Source organism: Toxotes jaculatrix, chromosome 10 (genome assembly GCF_017976425.1).
Source record: "Toxotes jaculatrix isolate fToxJac2 chromosome 10, fToxJac2.pri, whole genome shotgun sequence".
NCBI lineage: Eukaryota > Metazoa > Chordata > Actinopteri > Toxotidae > Toxotes > Toxotes jaculatrix.
Window position 1 is genome coordinate 20,319,395 of NC_054403.1, and position 27,759 is coordinate 20,347,153.

General features: G+C 39.7%; 1 protein-coding gene across 1 annotated transcript in view; it reads left to right on the forward strand.

The window, feature by feature from the left end:
- glra4a (glycine receptor, alpha 4a) overlaps window positions 1-27,000 on the forward strand; it is a 41,572-nt gene extending 14,572 nt beyond the window's left edge. The window contains 8 exon segments of the mRNA XM_041048092.1: window positions 10,550-10,680; window positions 11,956-12,023; window positions 13,070-13,293; window positions 14,801-14,883; window positions 18,386-18,523; window positions 18,865-19,079; window positions 21,398-21,547; window positions 26,710-27,000. Coding sequence (XP_040904026.1) covers window positions 10,550-10,680; window positions 11,956-12,023; window positions 13,070-13,293; window positions 14,801-14,883; window positions 18,386-18,523; window positions 18,865-19,079; window positions 21,398-21,547; window positions 26,710-27,000 — 1,300 coding nt within the window.
- Window positions 27,001-27,759: the final 759 nt, after the last annotated feature.

Sequence of the window (27,759 nt, forward strand, 5' to 3'; positions counted from 1 at the left end):
ACAATCACCGTGCTTTGATCATGATGTTTATACCCCTCCTGCATCTGAACACAACCGTTCAGCTTACAGCAAGGCCCATAACCACAGCATAAATTGACATGCAGGCATTCATCAGCTACGTTAGCTTCAAGAAACCACAAGAAGTGTTGAATGAGCAGATGATAAGAAGAGGGATGGAGGTATAACATATGTAAATATATATCATATATATAAGTGTACACACATGCTATATGGGCTGGGTTATATTTGCATAAATCTTGATGTACCGTATTTTGTTTTTGATCCAAGAGAACCAAATAAATTATTTTAGTGCTTCACTGTCTACAGAAACATGACAAAACAAACCTAAAGCTTATGTGGTGAGGAGCTGTCTTCTGGATGAGGATAAAGCCGCAGTCCATCTCAAGCCCCTAAGCAGACACATCAAAGCAATCTTTTGCAGTCAGTACAGTCCCTCCTCTCTATCAGAAATGCTGCTAACTCTGTTTCACATAGACTGACAGGAGGCAATCCGCGCTGATATCAGATCTTAGACGTGGAAAAGGTGGCCTGAATACAGAGAGGCTTGGAAAGATATCTGGAGGATGGGTGAGTCTGAGGATGTTCTATGTTAGATTCATCTCCCTTGGGGGGAAAGGTCAGTTCCTCAAGTTTATCACAGAGCTTGCCATTTAACCACTGTTGGAAACCTTTTGTTTGATTTAGCTTTGGGGGGAGCCAGGACGAGGTAAATGCTTCATATACAATTATATACATACTTTTCCTACTAAGTTTAATGCTAATGGTTAGTTGGAAAGGGGGCTGTTGATGAAGTGAGTTTAGTTGAGTCACCACTGATTCAAATGTCAATGATGACTTTAGGTTTTATCTAAGAGTATACATTTGATGATGTGAACATTTGAAAGAGAAATAAATAAAAAAACATAAGAAGGGTCCCTCTTCCAGGGCTATTATATGGTTTGCTATCAAGTAAAACCAAGCAATAAACCACAACAACTCTTTGTTCCCACCGTATTGTCACCTGTTGCCACCATAACAGCGCACAATGAAGTTCACTCCCTGACTGTTTATCCATGCATTGTTGTTCTTATTCAAATCCCAGTAGCTTGTTAAAGGTAAATAATTTGGAAGCTGTTGACTGGAACAATCAGTGTTTCACCCAGTTGTTTACCAGTTTAGTGGAGTAGAAAGCAACTAAGTGATTCATGGTTGGTTGTTGCTCCCATGCATGCAAATTTAACCTTTCTCAACTTCCCCATGTTGCTCTGCTGGGAGTTTGAGTTCTAAAGTCGCACTGGGTGGCATCAGTGTATTTTCTGCATTGTCCTTGTGTGAGGCATAATGGGTATATAGAAGAGCAAAAGGGTACATCAGAAAAATTCTGTTCCTTATGTTCCCAAGTTTAAACGTAAGTGCTAACGTTTTGGAATGATGTGCTCTCAGTTGTGAAAAATGAATCTGTATTTTGTATTGTGACATAGGCAAAGCCAATGGGTAAGGCGTTAATGCAGGCACTATATGATGGACAGTGGTAACAGCCAATAAGATGGGCTGGGACTGACCTTTAAAGTCTCTGGGCTGTCAGTGGGATTGTGTCAATAAAGTTCATCCTGAGTGAGTTCCAGCCAGAGCTAAAATGATGCCCCGCTGTGTTTATCCCTCTGCAATTATTGTCAGTCTAGCATTGGTTATGAACGCCAGAATCGCTGAACAATTCACCTCTGCCAACAGTAAAATATTTTCTGAGATGAACTCAAAAAAGAATATTTGCTAGATAATGTGTGTGGTCTGAACAATTCATTCTGCCATGGCATTCTGATGCAGAAATTATGATTTGGAGAAAGTGTAGAACTGTTTTCCTCAGTTTTAATCGCACAGTGTTCAGAAACCCAAGAGATAAAAGAATTAATCACAAAGAAAAGTATATTATATTTCACACAAACATGAATTTTAAGTCACTAGACTAGAATGTATTAGAGTGCTGAAGATTACTTAAGGCTGCATGGGAAAAGCCTGGGGTGGTAGTTGGAGTTGTGTAGTAGTGCGGTGCAGTAGAAACAGGCCATCATGAACAAATCTGTCATCAAGCCGCAGTTCATTGTGCCCTTGTCATTACTGTGGCACAAGCCTGGAAACATGATTTCTGCTGGGTACTCCAGAGATGTCAAGCCTCACTCCCTCAACATTAAAGATTGCATTACAAATTAGTACGCATGAGCGATGGCACAGAGTTACGATTTACTCTGGGTTAGCATGGATTAATCTAAATCATTAAACCCCGGGGTTTGCATTGAGACAGCCAAATATTCTTTAACAAGAAGGATATTCTACCATTAGCATTGGCTCATGGCTGAACTAATTATGCTTTACTACAAAACAAAAGATCAAAGATAATACTGTGGAGAATAGAAATAGTTCAAAGATAGGGATGGAACTAAAAGCAAGTCTGTAAACACCACAATATCTGGTGGGAATGAGTCCACTGCCACTGTTTAAAGTACACTAAATCCACCAACCATCTTTGTTCTTCTTTCGGGTGTATAACCCCTTGTATGAAAACATATGCTGAGGTGTATAAAAATAATCATACAGTTGCTGGAGCAATATAATGTACACTATATTATATTCATTCATTCCTTTCACTTCCCTGAACACATACAACAGAGTTGTTTTAAAAGTTGTGTGATGATTGGACCTCTATTGTTTCTATTGCCCTCACTTGCCAAAGCTGTTTTATTACATTTTTTTTTTTTTAAATAAAAGTATGTATTTCTGATATATTACTTAAGTTTTACATACAAGACATGTAAGTCAAAGTATTCAGTGACAGGCAAATGCATTATTGGTTTTGGGTCTTTTCATGGTGTTTACTGACAAAAGCAAAAATATAGAATTTTGCCAGCTTTATCCTGCAACAAATGCAGTAAAACAATGCAGCTCATCGTCTTATTTTACTGTAGTCTGTATATAAGTGGGTAACAATGTCAAAGAGGACCTAGTCTTTTGCTCGTCAACCTCCTCCCTGCATAATGACAGATATTGCTCTACAGATAGAGGTCATAAGAAAAAAATGAACTGTCTGCAAAATTCAGAAGTCATTTCAAATCCATCCATCTTCTATTTTATCTACATAGAATATGCATGTATCCCCTGTAGGTTTCTCCCACGACATCATAAACCCAGTGGAACAATTTCTAGTAATCTCCCTTGCAAATGGAACCTCTGTACTGAATGCTTAATCTGCACACAATTTTTCATTCCACCTCAGTCCTACTGAACTCTGGCTTACTGTTGACATGCAGAAAGTTTGTGTCAGTGTGTATCGTGTCACTGAGTTAAATCTAACTGCTTTCATTTTGGTCTCTGTGGTTTGTTCTCAAGTTGTAATCCATGTCTCCACTTTTCCTTGGAGAGCCAAATATGGTTTACTGGTTGATGTTAGCCAGTTTCAGTGAGGAGCTTTTAACTACTGAAAGCTCTGTCTATATCTGTTTCCATACCTAGAGGTGTCACTGTGCAGGAGTGGCAGTGGTCATGTCACTGAAGATGAATTTCCAAGGGTAAATTGCAGTGTGCTCCTAATCCCATTCCCCAATGAGCCTATTGATCAAAAGGGGACAGCAGTAGTCATAAGCCATCATATACAGTAGTGTGAAGACAAGGCCTACGCAGGTCATTTAAGACAAAAAAACGACGTGTCATTGTCTTACCATAAAGCATGTCGTGGTTGGATGTATTTTGATAAAAGGCCCGTCACTGGCATGAGTCAATTCATATTGTGGGATTGAGAGTTGTGTTGATTGTTCAAAAGGCCTGCATTCAACCTCACAGTGAGAGCTCTTCTGTGAGAGCAGTGCCTAAGGCTCAAGTGGATGTCAAGGGCAATTTGACATGTAGGAAATTAGAGCAATGTGTTTCAACAGGCGAAGAGAGCAGTTTTGTTCTCTTCCCCATTATGCTAATGGCAATAAAAAGTTGGTATGTTCATGCATGGATGTCTAATGGCCCTGATATCCCCCAGTGCTTCCTTGTTGGAAATCAGAGAACAGCCATACTGCGAAATGATGTGCTTTTCTGATCACCAGCTTTCTAATGAAAAAGCAATTAACAGAATATGTTTGCACTCCATGAGCAGAATCCCATCCCATCTAATTAGAGGTAATTTTGATCGGTTACTTCCAAATCTGAACAAGGTTAAAGTTATACTAAGCAAGAATAACTTACTGACAAAAATGCTTCATACTTCATTAAGTGAAAACCAATCAACCAGTTTAATGTATATCAACATATATCTAAAGGCATGCTTAATCTTATTTTTAAGAAAATAAGAGGAAGCAGTGAATTTTGCAGATGTAAACAAACATCGGTCTCTTGGTTACCATAACCCCCTCTCCACAGTCCATTTATGTCCTCATACATCTGAACCATATGTGCTGTATACAGAATTACAGCTACAGCTTCTTTTACTGTTTATGGTTATATATTCCTTGTATGTAAACGATGCTGTGAATGAGGACCATTTCTCTATATCTGCTGCCCCACATTATTTGTAGGTATTATCGACTGTAGAAGCTTGTAAATGGTCAACCATTAAAACTGGTTTATAAGGTTCATTGACCTACTTTGTGTCTTTATATCATAACTGGAAATCAGAATGGATCTTAAACACTGGCTGCAACAATCTGGAACAGCCCGGTATCACAGCTATTACATTCATTGTGGACAATTCCACACGTCACAGTTATAATCCAGTGCCAATGTATGAAGCAGTGTGCCTATTGTAAAGCAGAAAGCAAGGGTGTGGAGGTCAGGATGGTGAAGCAATAAAGTACACTTGGACATCCCTTCAGCAAGGTAAGAAGTTAGACTGCAGGAGCAAAAACAATATTTTCAGGGGTTGCTGAATTAAGCATACCCTCACAGTCTATTTGTCAAAACCATGACCATCCCCTACCTTTCACCACGCTGTAGCCATGCATAGATAGAGTAGTAAGTAAGTGAATGTTAAAAAAGAAAAAATAAATGTTGTCATTGAAAATTGAGTTCTTACAGGGCTGAAGACATTTACACTGTGTCTGGACCTAGCCTGATTAGGGCTCTTAACATAATTATTTTAGATTAACCCCCTGCAGTTTTACAAACAAATGTTTGCCGCCGTGATTATTGACAAAGCTGGCCATTGCTGAGGGAGCAGTTTTCTGTGTGAAAAATTGGAAAACAAAGCAACCATGGCCAACACTGGCCCATTTGTCCATGTTTGCAGAAAATGACTACATGCTGTTTTCTTGAACCATTGGTCATGTGTACACATACTTTGATTAAAATTAATGGCTGACTGAAATTTTTGTTTAAGGCCAGGTGGGGTGGAACGGTGATCACAAGCCGACTTGCTGTTCAGATTAATTGCACATACAGTGGCTTCCCATGGTTGATCTGCTGACAGCACAGTCCTGACAGGTTTGTCATAACAGTGTTTCCTTCTCACAGCTGTGGCCAACACTATCTTTAGTTTAAGGGAGCACAGGATGATTAATAACTGCCATAGAAACTCCATTCAGAGTAGAAGTACTGAATCTTTAAGTCTGCAGTTACTTTATATGTCAATATCTGGGAAGGATCCTAAGATTAAAGCCATGTTTATGCCTATTTAGCCTTCTCCTTGTAGAGAATCAAGAATTGAAGTGGACATAAAATGTTAATAAGAGCAATAAAGATGCACAGTGACACTGGCTGGCATCCTGAAATTTCAAAGACACTAAATCATTTCTGAGCAGTTGTGAAGTTGTGTTTAAATGTGGCATTTTTATAACCAGCTCTCTTGTTCTAATACTTTGAAGAGTGTGTATACAACAGAATTTTATCTTTGACTCAACTTTGTGTTAAAAAGCCAAAAAAAGTCCCTTGTTAACAGGAGAGTGACAGCCAAAAACTTGCTCAGTATTGGAAGGGAATAAAGAGTTGTTATGCATTCTCGACAGGAGTCTGGCACGGATGCTCAAATGAAAGGGATGTAGGGGGAAGTAAAAGGTCGTTAAATGTCAGCAAAGAGCATCTTAATAATTGAATCATTCAGACAAAGAACCACATAATTTAGTTTTGAAGGGTTTTGTGGAGCCACTTGCAGTTACACTTGTAGTTTAACCCTGTGAGCCCGTACGTATCATATATGATACCCACATTTCTGGGACTCATTGCATCACCATCAAGCATAAACTTTGCATTTAACCCTTTTAGATGAACTCTTATGCTCGTATACTAACTCCTGGTGGACACTCCTCACTTTCCAAATGTTTTGACATGTGTTTTTTCTTTCTTTCAAAATGGCTGCCTCGCACTAGCACACATTTGTGTTTCTCAGGGTCAAGAAAGTTGATCATTTCATGGTTTATGGTGAGAATTTCTTTGAAACACTTACAATATTTTTTAAATGAATAGTTAGTTTGTCCTTAAAACGTTGTATTACTCAGTTTTATAATTACAGTTAGTAGTTATATCGAGCAGAAAATCGGTGTATAAAATATAAAATATACTTAGAATTTATTTTTTTAATTATTTTTTTTTACATTTTGTCAAAGGGACAAATAAAGAGTTCATATCTGAAAAATTAGAATTTTCTGACCATTCTTTCATAGTTCAGGTCTCACAGGGTTAATAGTCAATAGGAGCTGTAGATATAATTTTAAGAGTGAATGTTCTACAGTGCATTAACCTCAAAAGACAACATCCCAAAACAATTGACACACACACACGCACGCACGCACACACACACACAGCCAACACAATATATTGTTTGTCAATAAGGACATCCACTTTTGGAAGGGGTCCAGTTTTCCGACTGGCTGAACTGTATATAAAACATCCATCAAGTGTCATGATTTCAGACACAGTTTATGCAAATTTTCAGACAGATAAGTGCATGACAAAAATTCAAAGATCAAAATCTTTGGACATGCTTGTAAACAGATATTTCTCCTTTCACCCTCTCCATGATACAAGATAGCCAGTATTCAAGCACTGATGGCAGCATACACAGCAGGAAAGTGTCCAATTAGAAATGCATGAGAGCTTATGGGGAGGTGATGTAGGCCCTGAGGGAAAGTAGAATCCAACAGCTACTCTCACAGCTGAGAGTGAGAAGTTCAGCTGTAGCCATCACTACAAAGAGTCTACTATAATGCCTCTGATGAAAAATGCTGAACCTCTGCTATGCATATCTCAAGATGTATCAGCTAATTAATGCCAGTTTGTCCTGAATTTGATGAAGTTGTGTCTGCAATTACAATTACCCTTAGCAAGGAATTACCACATCTTCCTCGAGAAGCCACTGCAAACATAAGAGCGCTCACAAATATAGAAATTAAGGAAAAAAATTGGTTTTCATTTGAGATGAAAGTGATATTAATGGAGATTAATGCAAACGCAAGCTTCATACATCAACCCGGAACCACAAAAAAAGAAACACTGATATCAGACACTGTTTCCGCTCTGTGTCACAGAACGATGAAAAAGGCCAAAATGTTCATTTTGATACAGTTTAAGATCATTTCCAATCATTTACTGTAAATACATTTGGACCACAGTTTTTGATCAGTATCAAGAAACATCATAAAATTTACAAAACTTTTACATCTCAGGAATCTCATACTGCTGCTTCTTGTGTGTTTATTACCATCAACAAGCAGAAATGACTCATACACAGCTCCACAGATCCAGGCTATATTTCACTAGAATTTGCTGTGGAAGCGTATGTGTTGGATAATGGTTTTGACTTCAGAGCACTGACTCACTGATGTATAGTATAGGGGTGGAAAGGGAAACTTTACATATGGGCTACACTTGCTATGTTTTGGTAAAACAAGTACTTCTTTGGCTGTATTGAACCCCTTTGTAATTTTCACACAATAAACATCATCAAACTTTTCACCAGTCTTGAGCAAAAGCATTCACAGATCACTGCCAGCACATGCTATTTCATCAGCGACTCATTCTTCTTCTATCAATTTTTCTTGAAGATTAAAGAGTTGAACATCACAATCACTTTTCTCCGAATGCTTGCGACCACCTGTCAGTAAAACAATCACACTTGAGACCAAACAGGATATTTAGTTTTTTTGTGTGTTGGTTTGTAAAACAAGTATAACCCAAGAGAGACCGCTATCAGTGGCTTAGTGTGAGCGTAGGAGTCTGATCATCAATCCATCTCCCTGAGTGCTTGGGTGTGTGTGTAACTGAGTGTGTGTGTGTGTGTGTGTGAGAGAGAGAGAGAGAGAGAATGGGATGAAAGGAGTACCAATATACTGTAACATCAGCAACACTACAGAGTGGACTTCAGCCAGAAGCAGTGGAGTGGAGTCAGAGGACCAGAGGGAGTTCATCTTTATAATGTAAGAAAGACTGAGATATGTGTGCAGCTCCCCTGGGAAAATCAGCTAAAGCTGCTGGGTTGGGGATTATTTTTAGCCACACTAACCGTGAGGCTCCAGGAACGGAAACTATGAAATTTCGTACGTTACCATGAAACTCTTTGTACATTATCATGCTAATAGTTCACTGGGCTGGCATGGCAATGCAGCAAGCTAAACATGCAACCAGTAAGGGTTGAGCATAGGAGTTGTCCCTTTTAGAAGAACACCACAGTAAATGGTCTAATAAACTTTTAGCAGTGGAGCTCCCCTCACTGGTGACTGAGACTGATTGTTGTCAGGTCAGTCATGATACAGAGTGAGTATCTTCTTTGTCAGAAACATATTAAAACGTGGCAAACACGTTTTAATAAGAAAGCAGCTGTGCTTGTATTGACCTAATTTAGTTCTGAACTGAACAAAACAGCTAAGACCAGCATCAGATTGAATGCACTACTGATGTGAAGCAAGTCAGAAAACTTCACTGAATGAAATGATCTAAATCAAAAAAGTGACTGGAAATTTAGACCTCTCCTAAACTGAAGTGAGTAAAATACATAACAGTTAGCCTAGCCTCATGAAAAGTCACAGTTATTGCCAAAATAAACCAGTTGATTGGTTTATACAGATGAATGCATTCATTCACATTCACACATCGTAAGACAACATTGTCAGTTCAGAACATTGAGGAATTGACAGCATGCTGTTTTCCCTCTGTGGACTGGGAAGCATTTACAAATCATTGGTGTGGAAGGGCACTTAAAATGTAGGTGTCTGTGTGGAGTGCAAACAAGGAATGGCCAACAAGCCGACCCTCTGAAAAAGGTTTATATGCTAGTATATTCTGTGGAGAAAATTACTCAGCCTGAGTAGTTGTACTAGCAGGGAAGTGGATGTCTTAAGTGGATCCAGGAAATAAGGGCAGCACCACTGATAATATCCCATGGCATTGCCAGTTCCTCTGAGGGTAATAGTGTGTGATTAGCTGGTGAGCCCTGAGACCCATCTTGGGATATCTCAGTGTAACATGAAACAGCATATTAAACAATAGTTTAGTAATATAACACTGTGAAAGAGTCACAGTGATAGCAATCGCTGTAGCTTAATTTCTAAATAATTTCTAATTGTACTCTACATTATTACAAATGGAAGATCTCTCAGGATCAGCTCAGCTTTACACTTGAAGTCCCAGAAATATCCTCCACAAATTCCCAGATCCTGTAGCCCCTGACAATGCAGTTTATGTGACTCTAAGTACAGCTAAGAGGCCATAAGATTGGTGGATCAGTGACTGGCTCCACACACACTCATGAGAGCACAGGGCCTCAGCAAAGCTGTGCCTCGGAGGGGATTGAACCCACCATCTGTACTCCAGAGTTTCAGATCATGACAGATCGTGAACTGTTAACAATTGTATCAAAGCATGGGGCGCAATCAGCTGTACCACAGCAGGCGCCAGTAAGAAGTAAGATCCATAACAAACCAGGGTTTCCTGGCTTAAAGAGAGATTTCCTTATTTCCTTACATGTTTTCTTCTGTCTTTCTTTGCTTCTTCTTTAATATTGTCGGAGTCTCCCGTCCTCTCTTTACTTTCTCTCTGGCCTGTTGGTTATTCCTGTCAGTGGCTGCCTGAGCCTCACTGGAGCTTGTATCAACTTCTTCCTCTCCCTGCTGTGACATTCATAGCATTACAATTGAGCCATCAATCTGTCAAGTCTTACCCCTGCTAAGCCACAAGCAGCAGGAAGCACAGGAGAGGGATGATTTTTACCTCTGCTTCTGTTTTGCTTCTCTCTAGTCAGAGCCTAACAACCACGATAAGTCTCAGACATGATGTGAAATAGATAAGCTTTTAGTTGCCAGCTGAGGCAAGCCATTCAGTCGTCATTTTTCACCCTCATTTCCCCATCCACCGCTGGGTATTTTTTGCTGATGACTGACTTGCTGATAGCTGTTGGCTTCTCATTCTGTTGGATTCTCATTATTTTTTTTCCCCACCACCACCCCCACTGCTACTTCTCATACATATACACAGTCCTCCTCTGTTATTTCTCAAATCTTCTTTCTTTTCTTCCTCTTTGTCTTTGCCCCCCCCCCCCCCCCCCCCCTCTCTCTCTCTCTCTCCCACTCTCCCTGGGTAATGTCAGACTGAGCTCCTGTAAGGAGGAGATAAAGCCCCCCAGCAGGGCAGGACCACAGCTGTCGCCTTCTGACTTCCTGGACAAGCTCATGGGGAGAACGTCAGGATATGATGCCCGCATCAGACCCAACTTCAAAGGTACAGTACATGCCAAGGCAAACAATCACAGTAGCCCTCAAGAAAATCCAGTGGAAAGCACAAGCACTAGAAAACAAAACAAAGAGCAGTGGTTCTGTGCTGTGAAAGCTAAACAGCTGACCATTCTCATGTGTATGTGCTTAATGGTGTTCTGTCAAAAACTATAGTATGATTCTGAAGCTTCCAGCCCTTCAGTACATATATATATCATCATCAGCTTGTCCTCGTTTTCACCCTGTCTGTTTTCAAAGAGTACTTTTAGTTCAACATTTAATTAAACCTTTGTGATGACAGCTATTTGATATTGACTTAATTTAAGGACAATACTTTACCATGCTGTATAAGCACACTGTCTCCTAGAATATTATATTTATATACCATGAAATTGCTTTGACAGTTATGTTTTGAAGGAAAAATAACTACTGCCAGGATTATGTTCACTTGCTATGATCCAGTACTGGAAGTGCTACATTTTTGTACCACATGCAAGTCATGGGGAAGTGGTAAAAGTTGATGATGTGCATACAAAGCACAGGATTTTTAACACCAGAGGCCAGGGTCCTCATCTCGAGTCCTGTGTCTGGTTTGATTTAAGCAGGGATTTTCATAGCCTGACACTTAACAATGTCAAAAATATATATATACATAAACATAAAAATGTCCGTATCATTGGCTCTTGTAATTTCAATTATTACTATTCTCTGTCTTACTTTGATTTGAGGAATAATTCTGCGGTTAGGAACGCTTATTTGCAAATGTTTTTGCAAAAACATTTCCTCATATTGATTTAAAAAAAACATTTCGAGTGATGTTTCATGTATTTGCTTTTGCATATAAACATAATTTGGTGACACAGTTGCACACTAATAATTTCCTCAGACACTGCAAAAATGTGGGCAGACACATCTGTAACCTTCCTTGCTCTTAGCTTTAACAATCCCAGCATCATCTATTTTTTGCTACAGAATTTTTCTCAACAAATAGAATATTTGTTGAGCTTGGTTTCAGTAAATTAGATTATTTTTTTTGACTAAAAAAAAAAGAAAAAAAACTGACATTTTTCTTGTGACTTTAAAGAGTAGGCAGAACTGGAGCTGGTATAATTTACACTGTAGCAACATTTTGAAAAGTAATGGAGAAGTGCTGTAAATTTTAAGGAGCCTCGGGGGGTATACATTATAATTGGTATTTGGTTTAATGCAGAGAGCAGCGTGATCTCATAAATCCCATCTGTAGTGAAAGATGTGAAATTCAGTCTGTTTTTTCTTCCCTCAGGTCCACCTGTGAATGTCACCTGTAATATTTTCATCAACAGCTTTGGGTCCATCACAGAAACTACAATGGTAAGAATACCTTAATTTCAAATGTTGCACATAGGGAAATGCAAATGTGTTTTCTTAAAAGCAACATTGTTACGCTTAAAAATCTTTCTTTTACAAAAAATCTTGAAGCACTCCATCCCCCTTCTTTCCCCACCAACTACTTTGCTAATCCACTCAGTGCTAAAGCCATTCCCTCATTTCTGTGTTTCCTGGAGCATAACAGTGCAACCTTCAGAGACCAGTGGGTCACTGACATACTGATAATGAACTGTCCACTCTGCAATTAAAATGAAAAATTGAGAAAATGAATGAAAAGGGGGGAGGGAAGAGAGGACGAGGGGTTCAGGGAAAAATGGCTGCCCTCAAGTCTGCACTTATGTGTCATAACTGCTGGGTCAGCACAATAGAGCAGTGAACTGTTTAAGGGTGTCCGTCCAAGGGAGGCCCAGAAGGCCAGACCTCTGGTCAGGTTAGCCCAGGGAGCGACAACACTAATGATGTCGTTGAATGTGCTGGTGAAGCACTACTTTTTATTCTGACAAATGAAGTGAACAAGCAAGCAAAGCAACAATCTACAGTGGCCAAAGATGAATTCTGTATTAATTGCAAAGATTAGAATTCTAATTGAATTACTCATGTATTCTGGCTGCAGGCAGGAGTGATTGTGTTCAGTACTTGTCCTTGGTTTGTCTTCTGTTAACCAACAGCACATGGCTGCAATCTGACAAATATGGTCAACGAGGGGTGTCTCACCCATTAATATTAAACACTAAAATTTTTGTTAGTTTTATTTGCATGTGACTACATTCATGTTACCTGTTAATGAAACTGGGCACAGTGGAAACATATACATTATAGTCTATTTTCTGGGAATGGGGGATTCTGTCCTTTCATATAAAAAAAACTGTAATGTTGCATATCTAAAATTTTAAGTGATACTCCATCTAAATGTGGTGACTCAAAAGTAATGACCAATATCAGACCTCCCAGAAACAAATCACTACAGCAGAATAGTTCACTTCTAAGTTCTCCATATTTTCCATTAACTATCCTGAGTTCTTCCACAGGACTACAGGCTCAATGTCTTTCTACGGCAAAAATGGAATGACCCTCGTCTGGCATACAGCGAATACCCAGATGACTCCCTTGATCTGGATCCATCCATGTTGGACTCTATCTGGAAACCTGATTTATTCTTTGCAAACGAGAAAGGAGCCAATTTCCACGAGGTCACCACTGATAACAAGCTGCTGCGGATTTTCCAAGATGGCAGTGTTCTGTATAGCATCAGGTAACTAAAGATAATTTTCCCAAAATTTAAAGATTGGAGCAACTGAGTGCTGGTATGGCCATCAGGGACCTAATCAGTGGCTCAGTTTTGAAACATAAATGTTGCTGCAGAATGATTGTCTCGCCACTTTCAGATTATTTTTGTCTTATGGTGGAAAACTACCACTATATACACACAATGAGCAGCAGTTCTTTTAAACAAGATGCCAATAAGCTAACTAATAAGATACTGATTTGTATCTCAGTTAGATTGCCTTGCCTTATAGTTGTTCAAATGACATAAGAAATGCAATTCTATTCTATTCTGCCATGAATAAATCTACCATAATATACATAAATACACATATATAAATATTCATAATATACATAAAAACACTGCATGATTGTGGAGAGGTTTATTTGGATGCACATCTGTCAAATAACAAAGAAAATAGTTCATGAGGGCAGCTGGGTCTGACCCTCACACAAGACCCTCTTGACCATAAATGCAGCAGATTGCTCAATTGCCAATCACACACCCCCTGCTGCACCTAACCGCCTACTTAGATGCACTGCAGGTTACCAAAATACCAAAAGGGTGCAGGCATGGAAAAAAATGTGGAAATGTCAAGTGGCAAGTGTGCAACAGACTCTTTGGAGTCTTTTTGTTTAAGAACACTCTGCACTGGATGGGAAATTTGTAGACAGGCTAAAACTCCATGACATATTTTACATATTGAGTCCCTGCTCAAGTTCCCATTTAACAACATTTAAGAGAGAGAGACGAACAACACAAGTCCTCCATTGTACTCATAACAAAAGCATTGCAAATACAGACTTTACTGATTTACTGCATCCTCTAGATTTGCTTAATAACTATATTCTGTAATTTTGGATCAAACATCTTTCTGTGCTCTAAATACGTGACACGATTTAGGCAACGTTAGGAGAGTCAGTCACCAGGGTGTTTGTAGTTTGTTGTTCAGGTGGTGAAAAAGATATTGTGTCATCATAACACAGTAGCAAATGGGTGCCTGTGTGTATACTGCTGGCGGCTCTTGTCGCGCCTCTGGGCGATGCATTACAGCAGGTAATTACACGGCTTTCCTCCAGACAGACTCCCAAATAGCTCTCTCTCTCTCTTCTCTGAGGATTCTTGAAGGCTTACTGCATCCACACCACAACAAATAAAAGTAAGGATGCCTACACCAATTACTTTGCTATTACTGGGGTGCAACGAATAATCAAATGGCAGTAACTCTGTTTTCTTCAATCTATTGTTTTAAAAAGGAAAATATGTGTTTAGTTTTTTTCCTATTTCATTTGTCCAATTTTATTGCACTGAACACTATCATATAGGCTCCTGTTTCATAATTTCCAAATCAAAGCAGCTTGGCACTGATTTATTTGACTATTAACCTACCATATATTTTTTCCTTGTGTTTAGTGTCTTTTCCTTGAGCCCGTTTGTGCCTTTTGACATTCCCTGTGGCTCCTTTTCTCTCTTCCAATCTGTCTATCTATCTCAGGCTGACTCTTACCCTGTCCTGCCCTATGGACCTGAAGAATTTCCCAATGGACATTCAGACCTGTACCATGCAGCTTGAAAGCTGTGAGTCTTCTCTTCTTCTGCTTCCTTTTTTCCCCCCTCACTTTCCTGTTTTTATCTCTTCTCATTTCCCTTTTCTCTACCTTTTCCCTGGCCTGTCACTAAACCTGTGTCTACCCTTGCTGTATTACAAGAGACACAAGCTGAATCATACAAATAATCTGTCTCATTACCGGGGTTATATTCACAAAGTCCACGTTGTGTTTTCTAATCGCATCCCATATTCTTGTGATTATTTATTAATAATTTTGTGAATGTGATCATCAGTGTATTGTGGTGTTGTAGGGAGGCAAAAAAAACCCAAGTGACCGTTTGCTAACCCCCTTCACTGAACAGCACTTGTCCACTTGTAGCTTAGTAACTGTAACTAGACATGGCAGGCCTGTCAAGCTTTATGCTGGAGTGGGGTGCGTGAGGGGTGCAGCAATAGTGATATTCTGTATATAAAGACGTTGCATGGCAGCTTCTTTTTTTACCCTTTCCGCAAACCTAACATACAAGAGCAGAATTGTAAGAAACTGACTTGATTGTGTCTGTCTGCTTTAACGAAAGCTGCAAACGTCAGCATGTCAGGATTAGCATACTACCTACAGTAAAGCAGCTTGACTTCTAAAGGCCAGGGGCATTTCATAGCCTTCTGCATTGTTCTATGCAGTTACAGGTTAAGTTAAAAGAAACAAAACAGGAAAACATTCAGGAGAAGGAGATCCACTGCATTTCACCACTGTGTGGAAGTCATGGATGCTACAATATCAGTGTGCAGGGTAACGTTAGTGACTGGTATAATTAATGGCTATAAATGAGAAGTCTGCCTTTGTCAGCCACTGTCTGAAATCAATCACACATTGTTTCAGTACTTACTAAGAATTTCAAATGGTTAATCCACCGCTGTCCTCACTATAAACTGCATACGCACTGTGCGAGAGTGGAAAGCATGACAGGTGTAGCAACAGTAAGGTGTGGGGCTTATCGAATGGTCAGTTGTTTGCCATTTTCCACTTGTTCACATATTCTGTACATTTATTAAAAGTGGGGAGTTCAAGAAATGTACAAGATGAATTTGAAACCTTTTAAAATGTTATTACAATGATAAAATGTAGGGTAGGAATAATATTCTCCTCTTTCAGTCTTCCGTTGCCTTAAGCAGAGATAGTATCTGCCCTCATGAAACCAATTTCCAGGATATAAATAATGAAACTTTAATTTTGTGTCCCTTTTATTATATGTGACCCACCCCCTGTGCCTAGAGGTGACCTAATTTCCCATCACAGGGACAAAAGAATTTAAGTCTAGCAAAAGGGGGAAACAGACAGCTCACTCATACCATCAAGTCACTGCACCTTCTCAGAAGCATTTCTCACAAACAAATAAGTCAAGCTGAATGCTGATATCACTACCTATGTCCTTATCTGATTCAATAAGAACAAGAGGCATGGGTTTGTATAGAACTAGTTACTCCCTCTTTGTACAGGGGGGCACTATGATTTATTTCTGCAAATTAACACCGGGCCAAACCGATAAAAAATCAAATAAATACTGCAGATGTATGCCAGCCGGCATCAAAACAAAAAATATAAAGACATTTTACCCTTTAGGAGCGTGAGGAGAGGAGACTCTCAGGCAAACAGATGTGTGCTGAAGGCAGCAGTGTGTGTGTGTGTGTGTGTATATACGCATGTGTTTGGGTAAGTGTATCGCTTCACACTGCCATTAGGGGAGATGTAATCATTTCTGATTAAAGGCCTGGTGAGGATACTTGGCCTTGTGTTGACAAGTGCTGGTACACCACCCAAGGGTGTTATCACCTTGGGTAGAGCTCGATGTTTAGAGGACATTATAGGTTTTACTGCCACTACTGGAGCTGTGGCAACACTATCTGTTCAACATGAGAAAGAAAAAGAGAGTGAGAGAGAGAGAGAGAGAGAGAGAGAGAGAGAGAGAGAGAGAGAGAGAGAGAGAGAGAGGAGGGTGATGAAAAAGAGGAGTTATCTTTGGAGTTTGAGAGAGCTAAGGCCAATCTTCTTTTCTGGCCTTTCATCCCATGGGCTTATATAGACATATAAATAGATTCTGCCCTATTCTGACACATCAAAGCCCCATATATGCAGCTTATACCACTTTGCTTTGCCTTGAGCCATTAGTGTCCGGTAACTTCAAATCCACTTTGTAACTTACACTATAAGTGAAAAGCAAGACTAAGACGGCAAATCTGAAGCATAACCATAGCTACATTAAGATGGTGGTTTTCATTAGGTGAACTGCTTTTTTACATGAAAAAGGAGATGGCATGTGACTAACAGTCATTACCCTACCTTGCTGAGATATTCCAGACGTTCTGTCTCATAAATTTCATTTTTATTGCACCTTGAACGCTATGTCAATTATGTTTTGACGTCTCTTAGCTGTAGCTGGCGGAAGAAAAGGAGACCATTTCATTATCTCAGGAAAGCATTGGTATTCCCCTCGCTTGTTACAGCAGGATGTGTGAATGACGGTGAATTCCCCCCACCGAACAAGATAAGTGTGTTTGAGTAGTGTTGTTTTATCAGGCATGTGGCACTGGATAGGGTATAACATCTTGAATAATTGATGTCTTTGTAACTCAGGCCCTAAAGGGTCCCAGTAGACATCAGTATTATTCAGATGTGCGAGGAATTCTGCGTTGTTGTTGTTGCATGTGGCATGCATTTTTAATGTACCTATAATAAGGCAGCTGCGAGGAGAGCAACCCCTCAAAAGATCATGCAAATCAACAGTGTGTTTGTGTTTCAAGCAGGTAGACAAAATAATTATTGACTTATCCTGAGTGGTCATTTCTAAATGCTTTTCTAATTGTGTATTCACTTGCAACACAACTGTAGATATGTATTCCATTATATTACAAATGATATTACACATTTTTATTGATGTAACGACTCGCATAGGCAAGATTACACTCACACAAATCAGCTCAGGATGAGTGAACACATACAGTATCTCCCCACTGTCCTAAGCAGATATGCTCCTCATGTCCACCCCCTTATTCTGTAACCTTCAAGCAACCACAACAACACGAATGTAGCTATGGTGTGTGACCTTTACTGTGACAAACACGATGGCAGAGGGTAGCTGGTAGCTGGACAGATGGGCAGAGAGACATTACATCAGCACTGTCACTGTCTTCCAAGTTTCATCCTGTCCTTCTCCAAGTCTCATTAGCCAGGGTTTCTGATGTTTCTGAAGCACAGATTTTATTCCACAGTAACAAGATCCCAGTGAAAAATGAGGTTAAGGAAGAGGACGGGGAGGAGGAGGATCACAGCAACAGTGATAATACGGAGATGAATTTTTAACAGCTAGTACAGCACATTACTTGACTTAAAGCAATCTATCGAAATCTAAACAGTATTGTCTGTTCTTCTTCTTTAACTGAATACAAAGCAAAAGGATGATGCAGAGGCTCGTTTCTTACCATTTCTCCCTTATTCAGATTTCTCTCTCCTCCTTATCTCCCCTCTTTTCACAGTTGGTTACACCATGAACGACTTGATCTTTGAGTGGCTGTCTGAGAACCCTGTTCAGGTGGCTGATGATCTCACCCTCCCACAGTTTGTGCTAAAAGAGGAGAAGGATTTGGGCTACTGCACTAAGCACTATAACACAGGTACATTATGAATTCCATTTAAAGTGCTGAGAAACCAGTGACCTCATGCTAAAATCCCCAATTGTAATTGAGTGCTTGAGTGCTGATTTTTTTTTACAGTGAATAGGTTCTAAGGTAGAAATGAATCTGATTGTCAAATTCAAGAATACTGTGCAAATTTATTCTTGTTGGGATTTAACCTATGACTTGTAAGGTGAAAAAAAACAGATGCTTTTACCACACATATTTATTACTTATTATTATTTATCTTACATTTACTTCATATTCTACTATTCCAACAGTATGATTTAAAAAAAAAAAAAACACTACAGCAGTGCCTATAATGTGTCATGTATCTACAGGAAAATTCACCTGTATTGAGGTGAAGTTCCATCTGGAACGTCAGATGGGCTACTATTTGATCCAGATGTACATCCCTTCCCTCCTCATTGTCATCCTCTCATGGGTCTCTTTCTGGATAAACATGGATGCTGCACCGGCCAGAGTGGGCCTGGGCATCACCACTGTACTGACGATGACCACACAGAGCTCTGGTTCCAGAGCCTCACTGCCCAAGGTGAGTCTGAAGACTCCTATTTGTACATGGTGGAAGGATGATTGTACTTGCAATCATATGCTCTCCTTGCTATGAGAAACACGTATATATGAAAGAAAACAGCACTACGTAATGTTAGAAGCACAACAAAAAGGTCAGCATCTAAATTTAAAAGAAAAATCTAATAAACGTAGCATGGTCTGAGTTTGAAACTTGTAGACTATTCTGACATTTTGTTCTGACATATCCCCCCAAAAGTGAAACATGATTTAGAAATACCATTTCCTTTTGTAGCTGATATTTCCTGACGCGTTGGCAAAGCAGACTTGGAACTTTGGTTACTGTCGACTGTACACTGGTTGTGTCCTCCAAAAGTTGGGTAAAAGAGCTATTTGGAGGGAGGTGTGGGCTGGGTTGACCTGTAAGGGCGTATTTAGTCATGAGATGATGACTTTGCATGAGGCAGGTCCTGGTTCAGGACAAAGCTGAAGACTAATTAGGGAGAGTACAGTACAAAGGCCAGATGAGGTGAGGACACTGGCCTCCATGTGAAAGACATGCAGGGCACATTTACTGGGCACTAGAGGGCACACTGTATCTGAGGGGAAAACACAGGAAGAGGCTAGGGAACAGGGCAGAGACATTATCTACCACCAGAGTGCCAAATACATGTTTCTGATTGGCAGACAGGTGTCCATTAAAATGTGTTTTATAATACCTTGATGAGGTCCAGCGTTCTAAATCACTGCACAAGGTATATTAGATTGTAGGTAACCATAGCAACAGTACTTCTGCCTCGAGCTAGGTTACCAGTTGAGTCTCACAGGTGCTTGTGGATTTTGGCTGCATGTTGACCCTGAGGGGGAATTTTAAAACTTTAACCTGTGAAGTAACACAGAGAGCTGTGCTCTCTTTTTCAGGAACGTCCAGTTCACATTCACAGAGTTACACACATTTTCACCTGGAAGCTGCCGAATCTCAGACTGTGTCCAGAACCACTCCCATGTTCACTCATTCTCTATTCACCAAACAGTGGAGGCAGGTTGTTGCTTTAGAATGATAAAAAAAAACTTGATTTAAGAAAATACTTGAAACAAATTCATTAACCTTTGAGAAAAGTAGAAATTTTATTACTTTTTTCCACCAATTTTTGAAGAAAATAATATTTACCCGAGTTACAGGCAAACATATTCATGTTTGCCTGTAACTCGGGTAAATATTAAGGAGACTTGTGATCTTGTGACCCTTCAGATTTTTCTTCGGGACCTGGGTTGGGAACCACTACTTTTACCCACCACTACTTTATACGCTGGCAATACAGTAGATGTGCCTGTTCAGCGTAAGTAGATTAAATACTGTGCTGTGTTAAATACCTTGTACCACCATCTATGCAACAGATATTTTTGTTAGTGACTGTTCATGTCAGAGAGATATTTATGGTAATTTCTGTGGTAGTAGTTTGTGGCGTTGTTGTATTTTCTCCACTATATGTATATAAACATGGGGGACTAAAAGTATTACAAACACATATCAATATAATACAGTACATATAGTCTTTGTTTTAAAAACCTCAGATGTTTTGACACAAATTAGTTTTTAATTCTATATTTTGATTTTTTTGATTGTTGTGTGTGTGATAGTTGTGATAGATGTGTTTTTCTAGTTGCTATTTCCTCTTTGCTTGAGCATGAGTTGTTACTAAAAAAATTAATTAACCTTGTGAAATACAAAAAGGAAAGTTTTTGTGGGTTTACCATGAAAGGAAGGGATAGATCGATTTATTATGTGGTTGAAATACTTGTATTGAGATTGCTAGAAAGCCTTGTCACTAGGTGTTAAATGGCATGTTAACACAGTGAAGAAAGACAAAAGATGTGTGACAGCTGGAGTATGAGACTAATGCAGTGGAAGTGTTGATTAAAACATGGTTGAAGTGTTTCTCAGATTCCACAAGAGGAACAGTATGTACCCAACGTGTCATTTCCTGCCTTTTTTCCCCCACCCCACTTCTCTGTATGTATCTGTAACAGCAAACTGCTGCTCAATTGAGTGAAGTTTCCACACTACGCTTGCTCAGCGTGCGTTGCTGATGTGTTGTGACATATCTTCTCTCATGAACGACACGACTAGGGCTCTCCCCAAGTTGTAACCATGACCTGTCTCATGGCTATGTGTCAACGGCCCGCATCCCTCTGACTCATTACAATTCTAGGTCATCCCAAAGATGTGTGTCATGGCATGCCGGAGCTGAGAAATGGGTAGACTGTGAACAACCCACAGATTATCCATCAGCCTCATTGATTGGCTATTGATGACTCTGTGACCTTGTCTGTTCCCAGGTGTCCTATGTGAAGGCCATTGACATTTGGATGGCAGTGTGTCTTCTGTTTGTGTTCGCTGCCCTACTGGAGTACGCAGCAGTTAACTTTGTCTCAAGGCAACACAAGGAGTTCATCAGGCTGAGGAAAAAGCAGCGGCAGCAAAGAATAGTAAGTGTAAATCAAACACATACACACACACAGACATTCCCAGCTAAAACAAAGCATACTTCCACAAGAAAAAACATGCACATGACGCACTGTGTCACACATGGTAGCAGATTCTAAAAAATAAGCATGAGAAACACACACACAAACACACACACACACACACTCCGGTCCCTGTCAGCCTCTATGCCTCTTGTTATTGTGGGACGCTGTACATTCAGGAACTGACAACATCAACACGCTACAGCTGGCTGTCATATTTCATGAGGAAGATCTGCTCATTTCAGTTCAGCTTGTTTCCATGGTGAGCACTGACCTGTGAAGAGCCTTTGTGATCCTTACCCTCTGTCACTGCATTTGGCACAGAGCAAAAACCTCTCCGCAAGCCCCCTGGGAGTGGGATACCCCAGCCCTGTATTTATACTGCAGCCACGCTGGTTGACACATTTCTATATTCTGACCTGTTGTGGGCAGTGTGAGACTCCAGTTGCTTCATTCACTGCCTCGTCATTACCTGCCATAACTGTTGATGATTATAACAACTGAGCAAACACTAACTAGATAACTATGTTTTTTAAATTAACGTTTATACAGGTCCCCTCTAATACTTGTAAATCTTTGTAAATAGTTTCTCTGTAAATAACAGTTTGAAACTTTGGAAAATACGCTTATTTGCCAAGAATTAGATGAGAAGATTGACATCACTCTCATACCCAAAAGCTAGCAGCTTGTTAATATATGTTAAAAATACAGACTGGAAAAAAAAAGGGGAAAAAATCTTTTATGTCCTCATCCTAAAGTGAAAATAAACCCACACATCAGCACCTCTGAAGCTCACTAATTAACACATTATATCTTATTTGTCATAAACTGACATATGGTTACATGCCAGACACCCCCACACATCCCCAACCCCAGAGCCAGGCCTGCTAAACTAGCCAGCTCCTGGCTGTGGCCTCATATTTAATGGACAGATGAGAGGGGGGTCTATACAGTAGTGCCCTTGAATCCTCAGCAAGAAAGCAAAGGACAGTATTGTCCAACAAAGATAACCAGTTGTCTTTATTAATATTTATAGATAAATCAATAATGAAACCATGTGTGTTTGAGTTGCCAGATAATGTCTACACATATATATTTTGTCTCTTCTCGCATTACTTCAAGAGAGCAATAGAAATTCTTTCTCTATGGAAAAGAGCTGCAGGCTATCCCAACCAAAATCCTCTAACAAATAACATTTACAACTCAAGTCGTACTGTTAAAACATTTATGAATTACTTACTTATAACTGCAGACCTGATTGCTTATTTCAAAGTGACAGAACAATTACCTTATATTAATGACTTGCTAACTTTCCAATAAGGCACTGTAAAGCAAATGTTAGTGAGGCATTAATTAAGGGTCATGTGTTCTCATTTTCTAATACATAATAAAGTCTATAGCTGTAAACATTATTAAGCTGCTATTAAATGGCTGTCCAGATTGACAATTTGCACAGACAAAATGTCCATTGGCATCATCTTACTGATGCTGACTAAAAACAAAGAAAGTAATTCTGGAAGAGGACAAAAACACCAGCCAAATCAATGGAGCATTAATGCATGATTTATTAGCATGAATGAAGTCATTAGTTAGTCTTATTAGTAAGGATTAACTTTGTTTTTGGCATCAGCCAAACATATACCTGCTAACTTGTTGAATATATCTTGAATGAAGTTTATCAAGGCAAGGAGCTTGTAGGTTGACAAATAAAAAGCATTTACTAAGAGGTGCGAGACCTTGTTTGACAGAGAGAGGTGACTCTCCAGAGAAACAGATGAGATGTCTTGAAAAACCCATTAAACAGTTCACAGACTGGGCAGCTTCCCAGACTCATGGCAAAGTTCCCTGTTAAGGCAGAAGAGTCTGGCAGATTTACTGGGCAGTCTGCCCTCCTGCATCGATATAGGAGAGAGAAAATTATGGTCTGTGGAGAGGAAAGGACTTCCCGTGTCCACATCAGCTGCACAATTACTCCCACTGAGGAGTTTGAGGTCACAAACTATCCATCTGAGAGGTATTGACACATGACCCGATGTGTTGTACTAGAGAGAGGCTGGGAATCTGATGGAGTGTACACATCCCAGACTGACCAGGCTTAATCAATGCACTTTTTGAGCCTTGTGCTTGGCTTAGAAAACACAAGAGCTGTCAAACAACTAGGCCGACAATAAGTACTATATATCCACACAGCCCTCAAAACTACAAATAAATATATAAATAAATCAATAGGTCTGCAATTCCATTTATAGTCTTTACAGAAATAACTTGAACTGGCTCCTTGAGGATTCTTTCTTCCATCTTCAAAGCCAGTTCTCTCAACTAAAAGCTGCAGATAATGTCCTGTATTATCACACTCACAGTGCCTCTTTAATTAAAAGCTGAGAACGCCTGCTTGAGTTTGTTGTTTGGATTTGAAGTTTGCATCTTTAATGACTTTATTTTTGGCATGGCACAGGTATTTTTTTATTATTATTATTTTTATTTAAATGAAGCAGAGGGAATTCTTCTTCCCACCAAATGTCCAAACCAAATTATTCAACACTGATGAAATTCTCTTACGAGAGCTTTCATTCTTCTTGTTTTACATCAAAAAATGAAATAAAAAGGAGTGATAACTTTTACTTCAATTTGTCTACCTTCCTTTCCAATGGAGGTGTTTGCCAGTCAGCCTGCTGGGAGTGTTGAGTCATTGCGGAAAGCGAATGACATCCCTGGTAACAACTCTACCTACAGGAATCTGAATCAGCACTGCAGCGCCTGTGCCAGGGTAAAAATTGACCCCTGTGTCAACCCTGACCTTCAAACCTAATTTTTGTCCCTGCCTCCAGCCTCCCAAACTGATTGTGCTGTGCGACTTTCATCTCAAACCTGAATTTATCCTGGCATCTCTCCCACAACCAAACCCACTTTATGCTGATCTCACCCTGTCACTGTGACCCTCTTTCACACCTTCTGCCCTCATACCAACATTACTAACTTGTAATTCTTGATTCTTTCCCAATGTATGACCTGTTTTCGAGGCTAATTTAAATTAGCTCTTCTGCTCTCCTTGTTCACTGTTGGCATTTACTAAAGTCAGAGCAATTGTTTTGTTTTGTTTTTAATCACCTAATTGCCCAATTTAAAGAAATAGTAAGAAAACCGGTTTGTTTTCTTGAAAGGCATTAGATGACAACCTTGATACCGATACCTTGATAAGAAAAAAAGAAAAGGCAAACAGAGATCATCACTGATCACTCAACAAAAACAACCATTTTCACAGCAGCGGGCACAATTCTGCACAGAGCAACAATGCGATAATCAGGGTTAGTCTCCACTGATCTTATGCCAACAAATCACTAAGTGTGTGGCTGCCGCTGAGAGCACAGACTAAAGACAATGAGGACCTATTATCTTAAGGAAAACGCACCATTAGACTTTAGCACATGATGTACTGTATCGTTTAGGAAAGAGTAGAAGGGATAATTAAGCTGTGCTAGAAGAGCTACAACTCTCTATCCCCCTGTTGTATGGTGTAATTTGTCATTGGGGCAACAGCTACACATGGAGTTACTCACAACCCTGCAATCGTAAGGAGGGGGAAGTTTAGTGTAAATGAAGGTAGCAGCTTAGCAGAAAGTAAAGGGCAGTTGGCAGAGATCAGAGGTTAGGAAAGTTTTTACTAAATGAATGTTCTGTGCAAGAAAAATCTAACAGTAAGAGACAGGTGGAGACAGATGTGAAATACATTAGTAGCACTGGACATTTGACAGGAATTGGTATAGTGTCTCACGGCCAAGCCTGTCCAGCACTGGGATGCGACGTTCGGCAGAGTACCAGAGAGCTGCCGGGGTCAGTGAAAGAGAAGCAGAGAGAGAGAGGAGGGGACACAGGGATCAGAGCTTTCAGGGCTCTTCACACTGACTACTAATCATCCAATTTAGATCCCTCATCTTCGCTTTCCCCCGCTAAAGTGAATCTCTCAAAGTGTCAGAGGGCTGTCAGAGCTAAGCTGCATGTCTATTAATATTCTCTTCAGAGGGCGGGAACAGTGTCTCATTCACTGTAAAAAAGTGCCCCGCAATTCATCAAAGCATAATGCCATAGTGCAAGTATTTTTTTTTTTTTTTTTTTTTTTTTTTTTGGTGGGCTTGAGATCATGACTTACTTTTTATTAATAGGCATTTCGAAAAGTCTGTCATTCTGCAACTTGAAAGGAGAGATGGAGGTTAATTTTTTGATTAACTTTCAGAATTATAATTTCCCCTTTTCCTGTTAATGAAGATGCCCTCTGATTCCCCTCTTTGTGTTATAGAAGCTTCAAAAAGCTTAATTAATTAAAGAAAGTTTTTCTGAAACTAGTGCCTGTTTAAGCCCCTTTCATGTTTTACCATTACATTCGAGGTAAGCATCCTTTAAATGCATGACAATTTTTGAACACCCAGGAGGCTGTTTAGTAAGACTTATCACTGTTTTGAAGGTATTTCCAAAATGCTCACAGACTAACCAACTGGATGGAACAATTTTCCATCCATTGCTGGACAAAAAAAGAACTTCTGTATGCTTTTCATGAGGGATATTTGTCTGTGTCAATTAGTTTAATTTATCAATTAATACAGAAAAAAAAGAACATTTTGCTTGTTTTGCACAAAAAGACAAAGGATGTGTGTGATTTCCTGCTACCTGGATTAGGAGATACCATTGCAACTAGAGAAACAACTTTTTGATTAGATGGTTATGAGAGTCTTTGTGGAGTTTAGAAATACCATCAGAACAGCAGGAAGTGTTTAATGAACTTTTGGGTTTTTTCAAACATCGCTGGTATTAATTTTTTGAGAAAAACATGATTAGGTCTGTGACGTGAACGTAATAGTCATACATGAGAGACACAACCTGGGAAGCCCTTGTTTTACACACAATCACTGACAAATCATTTACTGTGTTTAAAAATCTTCCTTTTTCAATGAGGACCCATGCGTCTTTTTTCTAGAAATGTCCTTACTCCATTGTTCTTCTATCCTTTTGTGCTGCTACACCCCAAACACATTTGGGAATCGGCCACCAAGAGGAAATATGAAAAGCTGTAAGCTAATTGTTGTTGACAGCGAGAGGCCAATCTGTTTTCCCTATGCTTGACTCCACAGGAGGAGGAGCTGATGAGGGAGAGCCGAGGATTTTACTTCCGTGGTTATGGACTGGGTCACTGCCTGCAGACCAAGGATGGTGCCGCTGTGGAAGGGGCCACTGTGTTCACTCCCCCACCTCCTGTTACCATGTACGACGGGGAGGTACTTCACAAGCGTTTCGTGGACCGGGCCAAGCGCATTGACACCATATCCAGAGCCGTCTTTCCCTTGAGCTTCCTCATATTCAACATCTTCTACTGGATCACCTATAAAGTGCTGCGACACGAGGACATCCATGCAAATTTGTAAAACGTGAAACGCTCTCTGCCAACCCCAGATGCTACGTTTTAGGTTTTTTTTGTTTGTTTTTTTCTCTCAGAACCAAAACTGCCTGTCAGATCTACATTACAATGAGGAAATGCGTCAAGAGGCAGATCTGCTTCTCAAAACCACTGCTAAAAGCATTGTGCTCAGGTGCGTCTTCAGGATCTCAGACGAAGAGTGATCAAGGGGAAAGACAAGGTTAAGCTGCGTGGCTTCAGGCTGGGGTTGTTAGTGATTGCCCTCTCATATCTGTCTTGGTTTGATTTGTCTGGATTACAACAAAGACAAAACACTGCTGGTACTTGTGAGTTCATGATGTTTGTTTGAGACTAGGAGAGTTCAGAGAATTCAATGTTGATCCTGGCTGGATGAGATATATTGACTTGAATTTTGACACTACGCATCTCTGAATGAATGTTTTTGAAAATTAAAAGAAAAAAAGGTTTTTTTTTACACCTTTAGATTATCAAATGGGTATAAATGGTGTGGGGAGGGGGGTGGAGGGAAACGGTCTTTGATATTTATGAATATCCAGTAAGTGGTGATAATTCAGTTTAGCTACTTGTAACAAAAGATTATATATAACAGTGTATAAAGTGTATATAAACAAAGCTGTTCATTAAACTGCACAAAGCACAAATATGTATTTCCTTTTGTCTAAATTTAAATAAATTGTTATTCTGCCAGGAAATCAAAATTGAGTTTGCTCCTCTTTAACTTGAAGATTCAGTTAATTACTTTGAA